The 19,580-nt window shown below is 39.9% G+C and overlaps 1 protein-coding gene across 2 annotated transcripts in view; it reads left to right on the forward strand.

The window, feature by feature from the left end:
- Positions 1–16,083, forward strand: part of LOC126161536 (uncharacterized) — a 139,722-nt gene extending 123,639 nt beyond the window's left edge. Inside the window, exons 6-9 of one of the 2 annotated variants that reach the window (XM_049917460.1) lie at positions 10,349–10,456; positions 10,770–10,920; positions 11,009–11,133; positions 14,547–16,083. In XM_049917460.1, the coding sequence (XP_049773417.1) occupies positions 10,349–10,456; positions 10,770–10,920; positions 11,009–11,120 (371 nt within the window). In that variant the 3' untranslated portion in view covers positions 11,121–11,133; positions 14,547–16,083. The other variant, XM_049917462.1, reaches the window with a different exon arrangement.
- The last annotated feature ends 3,497 nt before the right edge of the window (positions 16,084–19,580 follow it).

Below are 19,580 nucleotides of genomic sequence, written 5' to 3' on the forward strand. Positions count from 1 at the left end.
ACATCGGAAAGATGTGCTCCCATTCGGCGATCACACTCTAAGAGCAACTCTGGACTGCGCGGTGTAGCAAACATTGGGGAATGGCAGTGATTTCGTTTTCAATGTTCTCCTTCAGTTCATGGATTGTTGCAGGACGTGTACGGTACACCTTGCCTTTAAGATATCCCCACAGGAAGAAGTCGCACACACTAAGATCAGGGTATCTCACAGGCCATGCAATGTCACCGTTACGTGAAATAATGCGTCTTCCAAACAATTGACGAACTGCTGCCATCGATTGTCGAGCAGTGTGTGACGTGGCTCCGACCTGCTGAAACCACATGTTTTTGACGTTAAGATTAAGCTCGTACAGTCTTGGTGTAAAAAATGTTTGAAGCATTTCAACATATCGAGCGGATGTTACTGTCACTGCACTACCATCCTCACGTTCAAAAAAATAAGGGCCGATAACACCATGACATGATACAGCACACCATATTGTGACCTTGGCACTATGTAGTGGTTGCTGGTGAAACTCACAAGGATTGTCCTGTGCCCAGTAACGAAAATTCTGTTTGTTCACGAATCTGTTCAGGTGGAAATGGGCTTCGTCTGATATCCATAAGTCACCAAGGAAATTCACGTCCTCGTTGATTTTAGCCAATATCTGGCTACTAAACTCCATACGTGACGCTGGGTCTCGTTCATGTAAGTGTTGCACAATCTGCAACTTATAGGGATGGAAGTCTAATTCATGCAGTATTCTTTGTAAGCTTCGTCGCTTAATCCCTAGCAAAGATGCATGCTGTCGAACAGAGTGGCGAGGACTTCTCTCAATTGCAGCTCTAGCAGCTGCAATGTTCTCTGAGGTACGTACCGTTGGAATGCCACCTGGAGGTTTCTTTTTCAAGGCAGATCCTGTTTCTTCAAAATTATGCACCCACGTTGTAATCGCATGCGCAGATGGGACACGTCCATGACGTCCAAGCTGGTAATGCTGTCAAAATGTTCTCTGCGCGGCAGTCGCACTATCAACATTTTTGTAAAACGCTCTCACAGCTGCTGCACGTTCCGCACCAGTCCAATTCTCCATGATTACTAAATGGCAATGCGTTCACATCAATTGTGCAAAGTTTCGAGCATCTGCTGGTGCTACAAGGCTTCCAACTGTAACGTTCAAAATTTCCCATTCCCCTGCGCCACCCTGTATATTTATGAGCTAATCGTAACCTCGGCTTTTGCAGAGAATGCAGTTATCTGTAATGAAGTACTGCCTGAAAAAAGTATCAGAAATAGTTAGTCAGATCTTGAAAAAATTTCAAAGTGGTGCAAAGAGTGCCAACTTGCTTTAAATGTTCAATAATCTAAAATTGTGCACTACACAAAAAGAAAAATATGTAGTAGCCTTTGATTATAATATCAGTAAGTGACTGCTGGAATTGGCCAACTCACATAAATACCTGTGTGTAACACTTTGTAGGGATCTGAAATGGAATGATCACATAGACTCAGTCCCAGGTAAAGCAGGTAGTAGATATGGTTTACTGTTAGAATGCTGGGGAAGTGCAATCACTCTTGTGATGAGTTTAGAATATTGCTAAAGTATGTGAGACCTGTAACAGATAGAATTAATACGGGATACTCAACAAATACAGAGAAGGTTAGCACGAATGGTCACAGGTTTCTTTGATCCATGGGAAAGTGTTAGGAGATACTGAAGAAACTGAACTGGCAGACTTCTGAAGATAGGCATAAACTATCCCGAGAAAGCATACTAACAAAATTTCAAGAACCGGCCTTTAATGATGACTATAATATACTGCAATCCCCCTACCCATCGGTCAGATAGGGATTGTGTGAGTAAGGTTAGAATAATAACAACACACACAGAGGCATTCCAACAATCATTCCTCCCATGTTCCATACGTGAATCAGACAGGAAGCAACCCTAATAACTGGTACATGGGGACGTACCCTCTGCCATGTACTTCATGGCGGTTTACAGAGTACAGGTATAGTTGTAGGTGTACATGTAGAGCAGTTAACAGATGGTGGTTGATGAGAGCACAGCTGCACCACTGCATAAGCAATGCAACCATTTCAACATGGAAGCATGAAACATTTACAGATCCTAGTGTGCAGTGTGTTCTTGGTAGCACTCCTGCACTTGCTTTTTATGTAAATGTGATATACTAAATGTAAGAAATGAAAGTAACAAATGACCACAGTGCGATATTTGTGGTCATACTTCACATTTCAAAAAGACTGAGAGTAAGCTGAGAAAATATCTGGATCGAAGGCATCCAACTATAAGGTCATCAGTTCACAAATAAAGTGCTACAGGAATGTGAACTGTTTCACTGTTTTCAGTGTTCTTCATGACCAAAATGTACATACTAAACCATTAATAGGTTTCTGAAATTTATTACCTGGTTAGAACTGGAAAATTACAACCTATTACTCGTAACTTATAACTTTTCCCATCCCTTTTACTGACAGCATGCCACATCGTGTAACAGCTTCCCAGAATTCACAAAACTAATCCATATAGAGCAGAGACATTGGTTAACAATGTTATTTTTTTACCCTAGTAAGCAAACATGTTTTAAGTCCACTTATCCTCCTGGTACAATTTTCTGTCTTTACAGTGTTGGCACAGCCCTATTATCATCTCTATTTTGATGTCCAGGTTTTCTTCTTTCTTGCAGAAAATGGTATTTGCTGTTATTTTTCCGGGGTGATTAGGTATTCATTCAGTGAATATCACACTATTACAAAATGGATTTACATTTTGCAATTCCAGATTAATGTCAGCTGTTTGTGACAGATGAAAATTTGTACTGGACCAGGACCAATACCGATTTCCTGTTTCACGCAAGCAGTCACCTCAGCTACTTAGCTATCAAAGCATGCCTCCAAGACTAATCCACATTTCCATATGCTACGGGCTCCACTATCTGTCACAAACAGCTGATGTCAAAAGGAATTCGCAAATATCAAATAAATTTCATAATATTTACAACAGTGGGAACAGTGTATGTTCCTTCAGACATAAATGAATGTCTGAAGGACTCTGTATTGTGAAAATACAGACACCGAATAAACACAGGTGAATGAAAATCACACAGTTTTAAGTTTACTTAGCCACATACATTACTTTGCTGTACATTTTGTTAATACACAACTTCATCACTGGTGCTAAGCTCATTGTCAATGAAAGCTGGTTGTCAAGGGAAGGCAGGATTTGGTTACGATTGTGCACAGGGCCATAATCAGTTACTATTGGTTGCCTTTTATGGTTACACACATTTATTTTTAAAACAGTAATTCCAGACTCAACAATAAGTAAAAAAATACCACTTGTTATTAATGAAGGAATAAACAACTCTGTAAATTATAGTGTTTTCAGTGGGTTACAACTTAGCAAATCACCATAAAAGACAGATAATGGCTTGAAGGAAAGGGAAAAAAAAGGCCTTACACGCCAAGAATGGCAATAAATTAAAAATTTTTAAGAACTCACTGCAATTACAACTTACAGGTATTGAAATATTAAAAAAGTAAGTGGCCAAAAACACAGCAGAAGGTATCAGGTGCCAGGAATGGCAGTAAATAAGGTTTCAAGGCTTACTGCTAAAATACAAATATCGAATTATTTTTCAAAGCAAATGACCACAATCACAGCTGAAGACCTTACACGCCAGGAACAGCAATTATATAAAACCTACTGTAAAACAGCAAATACAAGCAATATTAATTAAAAGAAACGAGCAACTGACCACCAAACGGGTGAAATAAGATGATGGTAACCTTGCAACACAACTCTTACACTGCTAGATTTATTCCAGAAGGTGACCAGAAGACTAAACTAGTAGACATATGTAACCTCTAATGTAGGCAATACAAGGTATGGTAATAAATAACACAATAATAAAACACAAGGACCAGTCACAGACAGTGCTCCAGGAATCAACCTCTGAGAAGGTCCGGCAACAAACACTTTTGCAAGTGATGAGATAGGCAGCCAAGAGTTGCATTCACTTCACAAAATGGTAAGTCAGACAAGTGGCAATCTAACGAATGTCTAATAACAATCTCGCTGAAGCTACCTGACATCTAATAAACCAAATGCAAGAATGGAGCAATACGCCAAATCCGGAACCTGCGGACTGCACTATGCCCCAGAATACTGTGCTTAGAGCACCTGGAATGAGGAAGGAATCACTATCACCGGATTAGAAGAATCGCAAACGGCCTACAATCAAGAAAGCTCTCAAAACTACACTAACCCCCAGGGCAGGTTACTGGGGCGTTAGCAGCCGCCAGGCAGGAAAAATACCACGGTTGAACTTAACAAATTGTAACAATCTGAACGTAGTAAACAGTAATAAGACGGTGAGGAAAGCTAATCAGATCCGCTTTCCCCAAGCACTATAACTCGCTGCTCTTCACCTCGGCGACACTACGAGCAGCAAGACGAACCCAAGTCACTTGAGAATAGCGAGATATCACAATGGTGGAGGTTTCTGTACTTGAATTGAAATGCACTCATCTTAAAGCCTGCAGGATCTGGTTTACGATGACGTCGTGCACCCTCGTGACCACAGCCCTTCCATCCAGCAGTCCATGCTTGCTGCCAGCGGTCCCAGTGTGTTCTCGCATTGCGTGTACCTGGCTCCTCCTGAGTCCCCAACCGAACTGGCCCACTCACACGATCCAGAAACACGACGATGTCGCCCCAAAGATAGGGCAACAGTTACTACATATCGATAACTGCAGCTGCTGCTACTAGTGGACAGGCAACGCTTGCGAAACGAGTGGCACCAGTGAAGACAAGAAGCAGACAAACAGCCAGAAACATGCCAACTAAAGGGTACGGTCCAGCCTCCAACAGAGGGCAGGAAACTACGAAGAGCACCAATGCGAGCCGCAGCATGGCTCAATCAAATCATAAATGTATCAAACAAGATGTGCATCATGCTCATGCCTTACAGTACAAAGGACTTCATTCTCGTCATTGTCCTCAGTCTTAAAAATTGGTTTGAAGCAGCTCTCCCATCTCTGCATAACTACTGCACCCTCTGTCTATTTTGAACATGCTTACTGCGCTAAAAACTTATTCTGTTTCTACCCCCAGCTCTCCCTCCCCCTCTTCCCCCTTCCTCCCCTTATTTTAGTTACATTGTGCAACAGATTTCTTTTCTCCCTAATCCAGTCAACATGTTTTCATTAGTTATCCAGTCTACCCATCTCATCTTCAGCAGTCTCCTAAAGCACCACACTATTCCCTTCTTACCTCAACTGCTAATCATCCACATTCCATTTCATACAAGGCTATGCTCCAGACAAATACCATCAGAGGAGACTTCCTAACACTTAAATTTGTCTTTCATGTTAACAAATTTCTCTTTCAGAAATGCTTGTTTTACTATTGTCAGTCAGCATTTTGTATAGTCTACCACATTAGTTACTTGCAAATAGCAAAACTCGTTTACTACCTCTAATGTTTCATTTCCTAATCTAACTCTTTCAGCTTTGCCTGATTTAAATCAATGACATTCCATTACCATTCTTTACTTTTTTTGATATTCATCTGGTAACCTTTCTTCACGCTGTGTGTTACATTCAACTAATCTTTCTTTGCTGCCTCTGACAGAATTACAGTGTCATTTGCAAACCTCAAAGTTTTTATTTCATCTCCTAGAACATACATTTCTTTTCCAAATTTCTCCTGTTTCCTTTAATGCTTGTTCAGTGCACGGATTGAATAATGTTGGGAATAGACTACAAGTCTGTCTGACTTCCTTCTCCGCCACTACTCCCCTTTAACATAATTCAACTCATACAACTGCAGCGTGGTTTCTGTAAAGGTTGTAGACAAACTTCCATTCCCCTGTTACCTTCAGAATTCCAAAGATTGTATATCAGTCAATAATGGCAAAAACTTTCTCTAAATCTACAAATTCTATAATGTCGGTTTACTTTTTTTCAGCCTATATTTGAAGATAAGTCATAGATTCTGTACTGTGTGTCATAGTTTTCCATTTCTCTGGAACCCAAGCTGGTCTTCCTCAGTCAGTTTCTTCCAGTCTTTCCATTCTTCTGCAATCAATGCATATCAGTATTTTGGAACCATTACTTATTAAACTGAGGGTTTGAAAAATATTCACACCTATCAGTACTTACCTTCTTTGGAACTTCAATTATTACATTCTTCCCTACAGTATGGAGTTATTTCACCTGTATCATATATCTTGCATACCAGGTAGAAGTTTTGTCATGGCTGTCTCTCCCAAGGCTCCTAATAATTGGGAAGAAATGTCAACTACTGCAGGTGCCTTGTCCCAACTTACATCTTTGCATTTTCTGTCAAACTCTCACAGTATCGTATCTCCCATCTCATCATCGTCTACTTAAATTACAAGTAGTAATATTTTTTTAATCTCATTGCATTTTGTGTTAATATGGAAAGGGCCATATACGTACTATCATACTAATGACATGTCCGAATGTCTCTTGTACAAATAGCCACAGCTGATCTTAATATCTTACTGTGAATATGATTCTGAAGCTTCTCTGTTAATCCAGTAACGGGGTACTTTTTGGTCGCAAAAAACCACCTAGTAGATTTTATTTTGTTATCTTGTGTATATAGTTAAGAGTTTGTTTAATCAAAGTTTTCGACCTCCAAAACTCTTGGGACAACTTTTTGCGATCAAAAAACCAAGAAATATTGGCACTTTTTTCAGGCTTTTGCCTAATTCTTGGGAACCATGTATTCTACTGAAAAGTTACCCGTACCAAAATTAAAGAGTATTAAATTTTCATCATATGACACATTTAGGTGTCAAAATTGGTGGAGCTGTTAGGGGTCTGTTATCAGATGTCAAAATTTGTTCATTTTTACAAACTTGGCTAAAAAGTCGGCTCCAATGCCTATAGCTCAAAAATGGCTACTCTGAATGAAAAGTATCAAGGTATCAAAGTTCTAGGTTATGAAATTTCATGTTACAAAGGAATCTAGTTTTTCAGTTTTATGTACTATTAAGTGTCCACTTACTTGAAAACCAAAGTAATTCCATTTTGTTCTTTTTCTTTTAAGTCAAAATTATTCAGTGAAATGAAATTTCCAGTGGGAAGACTGCTCTCTAATGAGCACATATGTGTTCTCTATGTATATCCATGTGTATTTTTCTTTGTTTTTATCCATGCTTTAATTGATAAGAGTGGGTTGCTAAAATGAAAACCAAGTAGATAGTAATGCCCAATATATATTCACATTTGAGTAATATAAAATTTGCACAAATGAACAAATAAAAGGGTATGACAATATTAAAACCACAAATTAAATATCAAAGATTCACATTTTATCACAGTTCAATAAATCGAGGTCATTTGGGAGACTACGGCAGGTCACAGCCCAGCATCAACTCTACAGGACCCATAGCGCCACCCCCAAAAACTATTTCATCCTTGTCATGCCCAATTTCTGGAGCATTCTCGCAGGATAAGCCACAACAGTCTTTGCATGTTGAGGAGCAGTTCAATCGAAATTTGCGACATCCATACACTGCTGTGCATTCTGTTTTGAATGCACAGGAAACTATCTTCAGTAGCTTGTGTGGTGCCGCATCTTTCATAATCATCACGGGAAACAAGCCTGATGAGTTTTTCTTCCAACCCCACTGGCATGAATCAGTTTTCTTCCCCAGCCAGGATTGCACTTAAAGGTAGGATCACAATTAGTGTCATCTTGCTGTGTCTAATTTTTGCAGTTGCTTTTGATGTTTGAAAGATTTTCTTGGGGTAGGTTTTACAGAAAGCACATACCTGAGCTAGGCCAAAATCATGTAGTTGGAATTCCTATACAGTGCTAACATCAGCTCTTCTCCTGCCTGAAGTATTAAGTCTTGAGAGACTGAGGGCTTAACAAATTCAGCAGCTTGCACTTTGAGGTGTGCTTGTTGCTCCTTAAGGTTTACTAATTTCCCTTTTCTTCCCCCCCACCCCCCCACCCCCACCCCCCCCGCCCCCAAAAAAAAAAAAATAGAGATGAGGACGTGGTATCACATCCTGTGAAGGCATGGTTGAAAGGGGCAAATCCAGGATCAAAATTGAAAGAATTGCTGGAGAACCACACTCCTGCTGATTTCCCTCTTCCCGTGTTATGGTCGTACAGGTTGCTGTAGTTGTTTCCTCGACCCATTAGAAGTACAAGCACGCCTATGTCCTCGCTTAAGACTGTTACAGTGTCAGACTCAGCAATTCGGGAAATAGCTGTTTCCACAAGTGGTTCTTGTTGCTCTTATTTGTGAAAAACTTCTCCGGTGCAGACTGCAGCATTTGTATCTTCATCGAAAACGATGTCTGATGAAGACCCCGGTGTCTTTAAACAACAAGATCATTTGAGCTTTGTTCCGCTTTGCAAAGCATCACTTGGGTAGACAAAACTTCAGAAGCTGAACGTCTTCTTTCCTGATCAATTTTCTTCTTAGACTCCATAGCTGTGCAGGTAAAGACTACCATGATTCCTCCCATGTAATGGAAAGTATTCAACCAGTCAGTCTTGCAGATGTTAAAAGAAACATTACCAGGGATGAGCTGGATGAATCAGGTCATACAGTCGAGGACGTCTCAAAAGGGAAGTTTCCATATATAAAGCTGCGAATACAATTGCACTAAGAGCACTCACAATAAGCCTTGATCTGAATCTTTGGTACATGAATGAGCTGAGTCCAGTCAACAGTGAAGATAGAAATGACCGTGGCCTTACTGCAGAAATTGCTGCATGTGAATGTTATATTTCCATCACAATATCCTTGGTAAAGAGAGGAGAGCAGTTCAGTGCTCTTATGACTGTTATTTGCCAGCTGCAACTCATCTTCAGAAGGTTAGTACAATTGACAATGAAAAGAAGACTCTACTTTTCCTTAGGCAAGTATGTCTGCATAGATTTCCACCGTTCAAGGCATATTTACATTTATCACAAATGAGGGAGTCAATTGATGACAAGTTCACTTGACTACCACATATAAGGCACCTGAAGGCCGGAAGAATTAAGGCAGTTGACATAGAAGTACTGGACATCATTGCTTCAGTCCTGTAAAGCATTTGTGCTATCTCAACTGGATTATGGATATGAGGTATAAGGACCAGCAAGACTAGTATATCCAAAGATAATCATTAATCATCATCTAAATCAGTACTTTACTAACTACTGTGAAGTGCATGACTGAGGGTATTTCTCATTTTACCACATATTAGTTTCTAGACATGCTGTTTCCGTGTGGAGCACAGGAAGAATGGCATCTTAAATGCATTTCAGTAACATGCTCCTAAGAGTTAAACACACGTTTGTGCTGCCCTTCTTTGAATACTTTGAATATCTCTTGGTGGTCCTGTTATGGATCGCTCAAACCTCAGTAATACTCTTCACTCAGCCAGAGGAGTATTTTGTGAACATTCTCCTTTGTAGAGTGATTGCATTTTCCGAGTGTCTTACCCCTGAACCAAATTCTATCAAACATATTCGAGTTACAGAATTGCTCTTGCTCCATGAGTCCACTACATGCCACATGGAGCATTTACCCAGCAAGGTAATTTTTCATATTCATCCAAGACACCCTTTTCGTACTTTACACAGAAAATCTTGCACAGTATGCTCCTTAGATGACTAGACAAAAACCGTAACACATTATTGTTTTTAGCTAACGTACTATTGTAATCTATTTAATCCACAGTACATAAGTGTGAGGTGTTTTGCACACAGTATCATTAAACATTGCTATGTCAGTAGTGCCATACAAGTACATTTTCTGATAAGAATGTGATGTTCTCATCAGAATTTATTTAAAACATATTTAACGCTGGATGGGAAAGAATTGCTGAAAATTGCAAAAAATTAATATTATCTGAAGTGAAACAAACACGTCGTAAAATCTGTCACTTCAACGTAGAGTAATACGCTGTTTACTCTTTGGCAACTAAATTGTAATATTTCTCCATAACAGTTCTAATATTGATGACCGAATTGTCATATAGCTCATTAAATAGTACCAGTCAAGGATGGTTATTTCAGAGTTTAACTGCTTTGTTAGTAATACGATGAGAAAGAGTTATGGTTGACTATCCTTGTGATGTAATATGTTTTTGTGATATAAGGAATCCTTTACTTCCAGCAAGCAGACAGCTTTCTCTCTCTCTCAAAAATCATAAGCTATAAATCTCTGTAATTAGAAAAACAATTGCATTTCTGTGCATTTGTGAGAAAATTGAGGTTAATACCTATGTCTTGCTACTTTTGTATTGGATTATAGCTTAAAATTGTCAAACACTAAGTATTACAGTGACCTAACTTTTTTGCTTTCAGATGATATGTATCAGTTGCAGACAATGTTAAAAAAAGTAAATCTAGATATGAAAATTGCAAGTGGGCAGGTGCCATTAACAGTCCTGAAAGTGACAGATGCATCAAGAGGTAACATTTTATGTTGTTGAGCTTAAAAATTAGTGCCCCCCCCCCCCCCCTCTCTCTCTCTCTCTCTCTCTCTCTCTCTCTCTCTCTCTCTCTCTCTCTCTCTCTCTCTCTCTCTCTCTCTCTCGTGCGTGTGTGCGTGTGTGCGTGTGTGCGTGTGTGCGTGTGTGCGTGTGTGTGTGTGTGTGTGTGTGTGTGTGTGTGTGAGTGCGCGCGCGCGCGTCCGTCCGTCCGTCCTCCCCTGCCTCTCATACTTCAATATTTCAGTATTGTTAGCATGCAAGCAACCTTGAGATAAAATTCACTTACTTTGCAGATGAATTTCTCTCCATTATTGACGAACTATCAAATGTTCGCAATGAAATAATTTCTCTTATGAAACCCCATGAAGGTGATCAAAAGTATGCAGCACAAAATCTTGATTCTTGTGTGTCAACAGTTGTGCAGCTGAGAAGTCTTATCAAGGAGTAAGTTCAATTTTACTTGATAACATGAAGTAATGTCCAATGAATTGTGTACTTGGGAAAAGTAACAATGCTCTTAAAAATTTTGTAGTTGCTGTTCCATCCTGCCTTCAGTAGTGAGCAGTTACTTCAGGGCACTTTCCCTCCAGTTATGTCTAATGCATCAAGATCAAGATTCCCAATTGAACAAAATTGGGTTTTAGTTGGATACTGCAGGTTAGTAGATGATACAATGTAAATTAGCCAATTTAGGTCATTGGTGACATTTGTCTGTATGTATGTATGTATATATACTTTTAAAGTAGAGTGGAATGCATTTCAATACACTGTACAAACATAAGCTCTGCAATATGGTTCAAAATTCAGTGCTGCAGTTTCAGTCAGGCATTTGTTTGCCACTTCCATTGTTCAGTTACACATAATGTTATTTTGTGCATAATACCAAGTTGGGGGATGTGTGAGAAATTTGTATCAAATTGACACCAGTTAGCTGTGTAGTTTGCTGGGGTTAACAATAATCTGATAAATAACGGTAAATGTCAAGCATAGTTCAGTTTTTTAGCTAAAGCACTTTTCCATCCAAAAGATGCTGTGGCTGGGTGACAGACTGTAAATTATGCAGGTAACATACAATGAGCTGCAGCGTTACGCAGAAACAAGTATGAGCTAACTGGTTTGTAATAAAAGAACAGTCTTGACAAAATGTTAGTTGCTTATTGTGTATACAACAATGTTAAATGGACAGATTGCTGCTCACCACAATGAAAAACCATTTAGCAACAGACAGGCTCACTGAAACCTGTGGGAGTGCAGAGGAAAATGGTGCAGGCAGGATGGAGGGCTGCTAGGTGCAGCATCGGGAGGTTGTGCAGGCGTGGAAAAAGTAGAGGAGAGAAGGGGAAATGATAATACAGGCGGGCTCGGGCTATGCAGACAGCAGACTTATGCAAGGGTGGAATGGTAGAAGAAAGAGGAGGGGGGGGGGGGGGGCGGGATCAGGTAAGAACAAGGTGGAGATCGGGGAGGTTAAACCAATGAACAATGTGTTGTAGGGAGAGTTCCCACCTGCACAATTCAGGCAAACTAGTGTTGGTGGGAGGAATCTAGATGGCACATGCAGTGATGCAGTCATTGAAGTTTAGTACACTGTTTTGTGTGGCATGCTCAACAACTGGGTGTTTGATCTGTCTCTTGGCCACAGTTTGGCAGTGGCCCTTCATGCTGATAGACCATTTGCTACTGGTCATGCCCATATAAAATGCCCCACAGTGGTTGCAGGTGCATTTTTAGACTATATAGTTGCTTTCACAGGTGGCACTGCCTTTTATGGGTAGCAGGTGCCTGTGATAGGACAGTGGATGGATGGATGGGACAGCTGCACCTATGATCTGTTCATCATAAGAATAAACCTGATGTAAACAAACACAAATGTGGTGGTTGGTCAGAAACTGCGGCACACGTACATTGGTGTTGTTATGCTCTTGGAAGTAGTTCATACTTATGTAATAGATAACTTATTGCTAAGTTACGCTACATGAAACTTTAAGATATTCAAATGTATTAACAGCCATCAACGTTTTTCTTAATTACACTTTAGCTACGTAGTTTTTATTTCAAAAATCGTGTACAGTCATAGCCCCTGCAGTGTTGTGCTCTGATTGTTACGCTGTAAATACGCAGTATAAAATTGGCTGAAGCTGCTTTCTGTTCCATAGTGAAACACATACGTGGAACATGGTTAAAAAGTGCCAAGAAATAGGCTGTTCTTAATGTTTTTCATAAATTTACAGAGATAATCAGCTTTGAAGTTTTCCTAGCATTGTATGTAATTTAGATGTTGATTAAACTGGCATTGAATGTGTAGCGCAGTTGGTAGCATAATGGCATGTGATCCAAGTGCGGTTATTCGTGTGTTGGTTCAAATCTCCCCTGTATCTTCTTCTTCTTCTTCTTCTTCTTCTTCTTCCCCACCTCCCCCCTCCCCTATTCAACTTGAAATACCTACATCTCATAATTATAAAATTAGTTGTCATTTTTTATGAATAATGCACGTCTTCTTGTTTCTAATTACACATTGGAAGCGAAATTCCTTTTTCCCTTTCAAATACAAATTCTTAATTATCGATGTTTTATGAAAGACTGCTCATAAAGGTTGTTTAAATTAAGAAAACATAACAATTTAATTTTTAGGGCAAAAATGAAAAACCAAATCTTCTTTATTTGGACTGTGTCCATCATTCTATACCACAGAGGTAGATAAGTATCATAGAAACATTAAAAACAATCATTTTCACAGCATCAAGCACATCATACAAATGCTGCATTTTTACATTTGCTACTACACCATTACAATATGAACCCAACAGAACCGATCTGGAGCCAAGCTGCGGGATTTGGCCTGAGAAGTAACAAGACTGTTAAGCTGCCAGACGTACTGGAACTAACGTATGCAGCTTTTTCACACGTCACTGGCAAATGCTAGCGGGATATAGAACAGCTCGCCATAAAAGAAGAAGAGAAAATGCTGTGCCTGGTTGGCTTTGTGGATTCTTGTTCATAGGCTCATTATCAACGTAGCAGGTGATTCTCCCAGAACTGAAATGTATTGCTCAGTTTCGGATAAGGAAGGAGCTAAGAGATTACCAGACGACTGGCTAAGTATTATCTTCAGTGGCTTCAATATTTAACTATACGATGAAATTCTTCAATACTCTCTTATGTTACACACAGCTTATGCAGAAAAAGTATCCTGTGGTTAAGTCAGGAATTTTCATCGTTCTTGTTTTTAATTACAATAGTACGTTAGCTAAAAACAATAATGTGTTACGGTTTTCGTCTAGTCATATAAGGAGCATATTGTGCGAGATTTTCTGTGTATTATTTCATTCTGCTTAAACATTAAATGACATTTGAAGCTGTATTGCTCCTCTGCTCGTCTCTTTTTACATGTGAACTGCAGCTGGCCACGTCACTGCAGGCTAGCTGTACCAGCTGACCAGCCAGTGCTGTTCAAGTTAAATGTGCTGGCAACGCTGTTGTCCCGTATTATCGCTAAGTCGATGTACGTGTAATGCACAGCACAAAACGTACCCTTATTATCATACTCAACAGTACTTGAGACAGCTTGGCTACAGTCACAGGTGAAATGGAAATCCAATGAGATTCCAGCAAATGCAGAAGAATAGATAGTGCAATGTTTACACCAGGTTTATTCTTATGATGAGCAGATTATAGCAGCCCACCATCCTGTCCACACCATGATTTTGCACACTCCTGCAGTCAACCCTACAGCATCTTCTCCCACACTTACCCTGTTGTCTCCCCTTCCTGACCTAAGCGTTTTTTGTACACACAATTCGCACCCCAGTCAAGATCTCTGCTCACCCCAGTGGGCCATAATGCTTACAGATATGACAGAGAGAGAGATTTTGATGGATAGCTAAAAGATAACACCAATAGTGTGTGTACCCCAAAAGCAGCCTGTTCACTGCTCAGCACTTCCTTGATGATGAACAGCAATCTATCTTAATTGATAATGTTCTGTTACCTGCAAACAGTAAACCCCCACCCCCACTCTTTCATACTTTCTTTCTGAGCAAATAATAAATGTCAATATTCACTGTTTATAGGACCAAGCTACAGAAAGGGCCAGTGATAGAAACAGTCTGCCAGCTGAGGATGCTAAAATTCCTGTCTGCTACTGAAAATAAATGGCAGTTGTTCATAAATACTAGCACTGTGCTCTACATGTCTACATATACACGTGAATGCAGATTTTTGATGTCAAGAGGAAATGGAGAAGAAGAAATAAAACATGAACACTGTTGTCTACATCATTAGTATATCTTCTGCTTAGTCTCTCTAGAAAACAGTTGCAGGGAACTGAACAGAGGGAGTGTTCTCACTCATTCATCACATCACATGTCCAACATTCAGGACAATCAAGAACTGTCGTTCTGTACAACAGAAAACAAAAGTAGACAGTACTGATGCACAAACTGTAATATTTTCAATTAATAAAGTTGTATGATGTATATCTTGTAGAAAATCAGAAGCATCTGCTGTTTTTGTCTTGTACATTACTCTTTCGCATGAGGGCTCTTAAGAGAGTAGTCAAACTGATTTTTTGCCCAAGATTGGAAGTCTTACCACCAGTCCACCCCTACAAATCGAAGTAAGTCAGGTAGTCTTGCCTCCCACATCAAATACCTCAAACTCAAACTAAGGTGAAAGGCTCTCTTCCCTCCACCTCCCTATAAATCACTAGTTAATATAAAAGCTATCCTCCAGTTCCCATATTCATCCATGTAGTCAAATTATTTTAATATATCTAACAGCCATTTCATACAACATTTTCCGTACTACCAGTTCAATCACAAAAAGAAAAGAAAAAAAAAAAAATACTTTTGTGTGGTGCTTCATTAAAAATGGTCAAAATGAATCATATGACATATAGTAAGACATTGTTAGATGTAAACTACAGAAGTAATGAAAAAATATTGATCTTGCATCTTCATTAATACGTGAGCAGTTTTGTTCATTATAACTGCTGTTTTTGGAAAGCCTGCGGCTGCGTTGTTCATTATTTAAATCATGAATGAGGATGAGATACCTTGGCAGCGGTTATGTCCTTCTGAGTTTTGATTACAGTAGACACTGATTTGAGATTCCAGTAAAAAGGTGAACACATAATTTTGAACTTCAGCTGAAGTTTAATGAACACCTTGCTTATGCACAAAAGTGAATTAAAATATGACTTGGAGTGAGCTCATTTGATGAACGTAGCTGCCAAAGTATTTGTACAGTCATGACAATCAAAACTAGCACACTTATTGTTAATTTTATAATTTTGAAGAATTTATCATAAAGACTAAACATGTATTCAATGTTTTGATTCCTTTGCTACCAATTACAGTATAATATAACACTGAATATTTCTATGTGACATATTCGTTTTGTCAGAAATAACCTGTGATCAGGAAATACAACAATGTTTACGGTAGTTCATTTAATGAGGTGCCAAATGATTCAGTGTCTACTATATGACATTACCATACATAATTGTGTGTAGTTTTTGTTATTGTTACTTGGAATTGCATTTACTTAGAATGTGTAGTAACTTAATGAATGTATGTATGTATGTATGTATGAATAAAGTGTAATAGATTAATGTCTTTCAACAGTATATGTTGTTTGCAATACATGTTATGACTACTTCCCCTACATTTAAAAATCCAGACCTGTAATTGTTTAGCAAAACCAAATGTCAGTTATGTCTTCATTTGTTAATTCATTGATAGCTCTCATACGTAAAAATCAAACAATGGAAGATCCAGGATGGAATGTAACAATACCAGAGAAGGAAAGTTGCTACTCACCATATAGCAGAGATGCTGAGTCGCGATAGGTACAATAAAAAGATTCACACAATTATAGCTTTCGGCCATTAAGGCCTTTGTCAGCAGTAAACACACAAACGCAACTTGCACACACATCTGCAGTCTCAGAGAGCTGAGACCACACTGAGAACAGCAGCACCAGTGCATGATGGGAGTGGCAACTGGGTGGGGGCAAGGAGGCGGCTTGGATGGGGAGGGAGAGTGTGGTGTGAGTGGCGGACAGTCAAGTGTTGTAGTTTAGACGAAGGGAAGGTGTGGAGGGGGTAAGTAGCGGAAAGGAGAGAAATAAAAGAAATTAAAAGACTGTGTGTGGCCGTGAAATGACGGCTGTTTAGTGCTGGAATGGGAACAGGGAGCGGGCTGGATGGGTGAGGACAGTGACTAACGAAGGTTGAGCCAAGCAACAATACAGGAACAGTATTTGTGTATATTTTTGCGTAATTTTTCGGACGTAATTCTACTTTCTTACGTTATTTTGCGCATTTTCTGCACCACCATGGATCCATGCTCTTTCCATCTGCATCAATACAGCAAAGTTTCCTTATTCCTAGCCAGATCCCAGTCCCACATACTGTTCCTGCGTTGTTGCTTGGCTCATGAAATCCCCCCTAATGGCCTTACCATCAAATTACCCATCTCTGGTTGCCACCCCTCCTTCCACAATGACCTCCACCTGTTCAGATTCCGCCAATCCTTAGCCCTCACCAACATAGTCCTGCAAAACCATATCAACCAACCCCAATCCTCCTTGCAGTACCTTCTCTCCATCCGCAAGATTCTCCTGCTATGCAGTCCTAAATTCCTGGAACCCATAACACACATTGAAACCCTTGCCCTGCAGGATCTTGAGCAACATGCACTACGCCACCTCAAAAAGCTCTCCATCCTACTCACTTCCTACTCCCACCTCGGAGTACCCCTGTCCACCACTTCTACAACCACCTCCAAACCTTTTTATACTGTGGTAGTGAATTTGGATGGATAAGTAAATACTAAACTGCAATCAAATCAGGTAGAGATGTAGAAAATGATTTCGCAGTTCATAGTTCCATATTCCCTGGCTTGTTTACACACTGGAACAAATTACCTCCTGAGAGAGAGAGAGCTCTTGCATATACATAATATCTAATATTACAGAACATACATCTATCAAATTAATAAGGAAGTCCCAGAATCTTGTAGAAAACATGAAGGTTAATAAAAAATATTTGAAGAAAGGAGGATAGGAACCATTAAACTTTGACACTGTAATTCCCTGTGTCTATTCACTAGACTACCGCACACTTCTATACGTAGGTGCCTTATACTGTGTGATTCCATGAAGGCATTAATTACCAATATGTCATTAACTGACATTGAAGTATAAAAAAACATCTCAAGACTGATGTGTTTTTGAGAGATTGTTACCCTACTGGTTCTTTGAAACAGTTTATATGCATAGTTATAATATAAAACCCACCAAATATGGGCTTCAAATAATATGGAATATGGCATCTCACAATTTCTGCTTGTGATGTACAATGACTAAGCTGAAGGGATTGTGCCTATGGAAGACCCATGAGAACTGTACTCTGTAGAAGTTTTGCCCCAAAGTCAGTTACATAGAAGCTAACAGGCACCTCCAGGCATTGATGAGACTAGCTACTATGTGTTCGAATAAAATCACTCAATATCAACAGTTCCAAAAATGTTGACTCTTATTATGTAGATTCTTGTAGGAAATATTCAGAATGCATCTTGGTAATTTAACTTCTGTAATTCATTATTGACGAATGTATTTTAATACATATTTTGGGGAGATTCTGCCTCAGAGTCTTTAATTATGAGCTGTGCCTATAAGGATGCAGTGATGAGGACCTAGTTAAACTCAAGAGCACAAAGAAAAGATAATTGACAATTACACAGTAATTAGACAATAATAAAGGATTGTCTTCCCAAGTGTCATACCACAGCCAGGTCAACGGAGCAGCATCTCTTCACCAGTAGGCCAGCATGTGCTTGTCTTGCAGTACCACCAGTGCGAAGCATTTGGTGGTGACCATTATGTAATGGGGCAGCCATTGACCTGTGGTCATGGGACAGCTGTCAACCTGTGGAAACCAGCACTTCCAGTTCTATGTATCACTCTGCAAAGTACACTCACTGACATCAAAGATTTGCACTTGGGAATCAGGCCCCAGTTTCACCTGAAATACTCGCTGGCTTGCAATGATCAGGTCTCAGCACCTGATCATTTAGGGGACAGGAGCCAACAGCATCCGTGTCTGCCAAAGGAATGGGATGAGCAGCAGCAGTTGCTCACCCTCTTGAATGTGGGTGACAGTGTGCATATGACACAGGTCAAGCCTCCAACAGACTTGCAGCATGACGACGACTTCCGTGCCCCTTCATTGTTGCCTTGGGAATTGGCAGTGCAACTGGCGGCAGCAACAGCAGCAGCAGCAGCAGCAGCAGCAGCATCCTTCCAGCCAGAATTATGGTTCCAAGACAATTGAAGACAGCTAGGTGTGCGTAGGGTCAACCTCCATTGCCTCCTCTTACACTGGGTAGTTGCACACTAGGGCTAAGACTATGCACTGGGCTGGGCTGTCAACACTTAGCACGCAGCAATCAGATATTTGTTAAGAAGGGTGGATCATTTGTGTTGGAGCTTCCCGTATACTATATGGCAGTGGAGATGCTATGACAACATGTATCCTTGTTTTTCTCTTGCTGTCAACTATCCTGGTGACTTCAGACTTTCACAGCTTCACTTTTCTGAGGCTTTTTTTCTGCTGGTTCAGCACCTGAATACTTATTGTTGCATTGTGCCTAGCCTTCCTCATGACACACTGCTTAGTCACTAATACGATGGTAACTCTTGGCTTCCATGATGTCATTATGCCTCACTTGCAGACTTGCACACTTGGTTGTTCCTCCATGTCGTGTTACCTTCCTTGTTTGCTGCAACTCGCTCAGCATTTCCCTCTAGCTGGCAGTATACTGGTCACTGACATAGGCGGATTGTATTCCAGGAGCTGCTAATGTAGAACTTAGATGAATTTTTAATGTGTCTGCCAGGGATACTATCCTGGGGATAACATCTCCCCCTTCCTTCAGAAAACTCGGCTTGAAATTTTCAGTTTGGAGTACCCATAATAACCTCGTCCTACATATTTTGTACCAGTAGTTACACATTACATGACTGTAGCTATTCTTCCTTTAGAGTATAGCTAATTTACATGGTTTTCAATGGTTTATATATCGAAGTCTTGACAGAAGCCA

The sequence above is a fragment of the Schistocerca cancellata genome, chromosome 2, assembly GCF_023864275.1.
Source record: "Schistocerca cancellata isolate TAMUIC-IGC-003103 chromosome 2, iqSchCanc2.1, whole genome shotgun sequence".
NCBI lineage: Eukaryota > Metazoa > Arthropoda > Insecta > Orthoptera > Acrididae > Schistocerca > Schistocerca cancellata.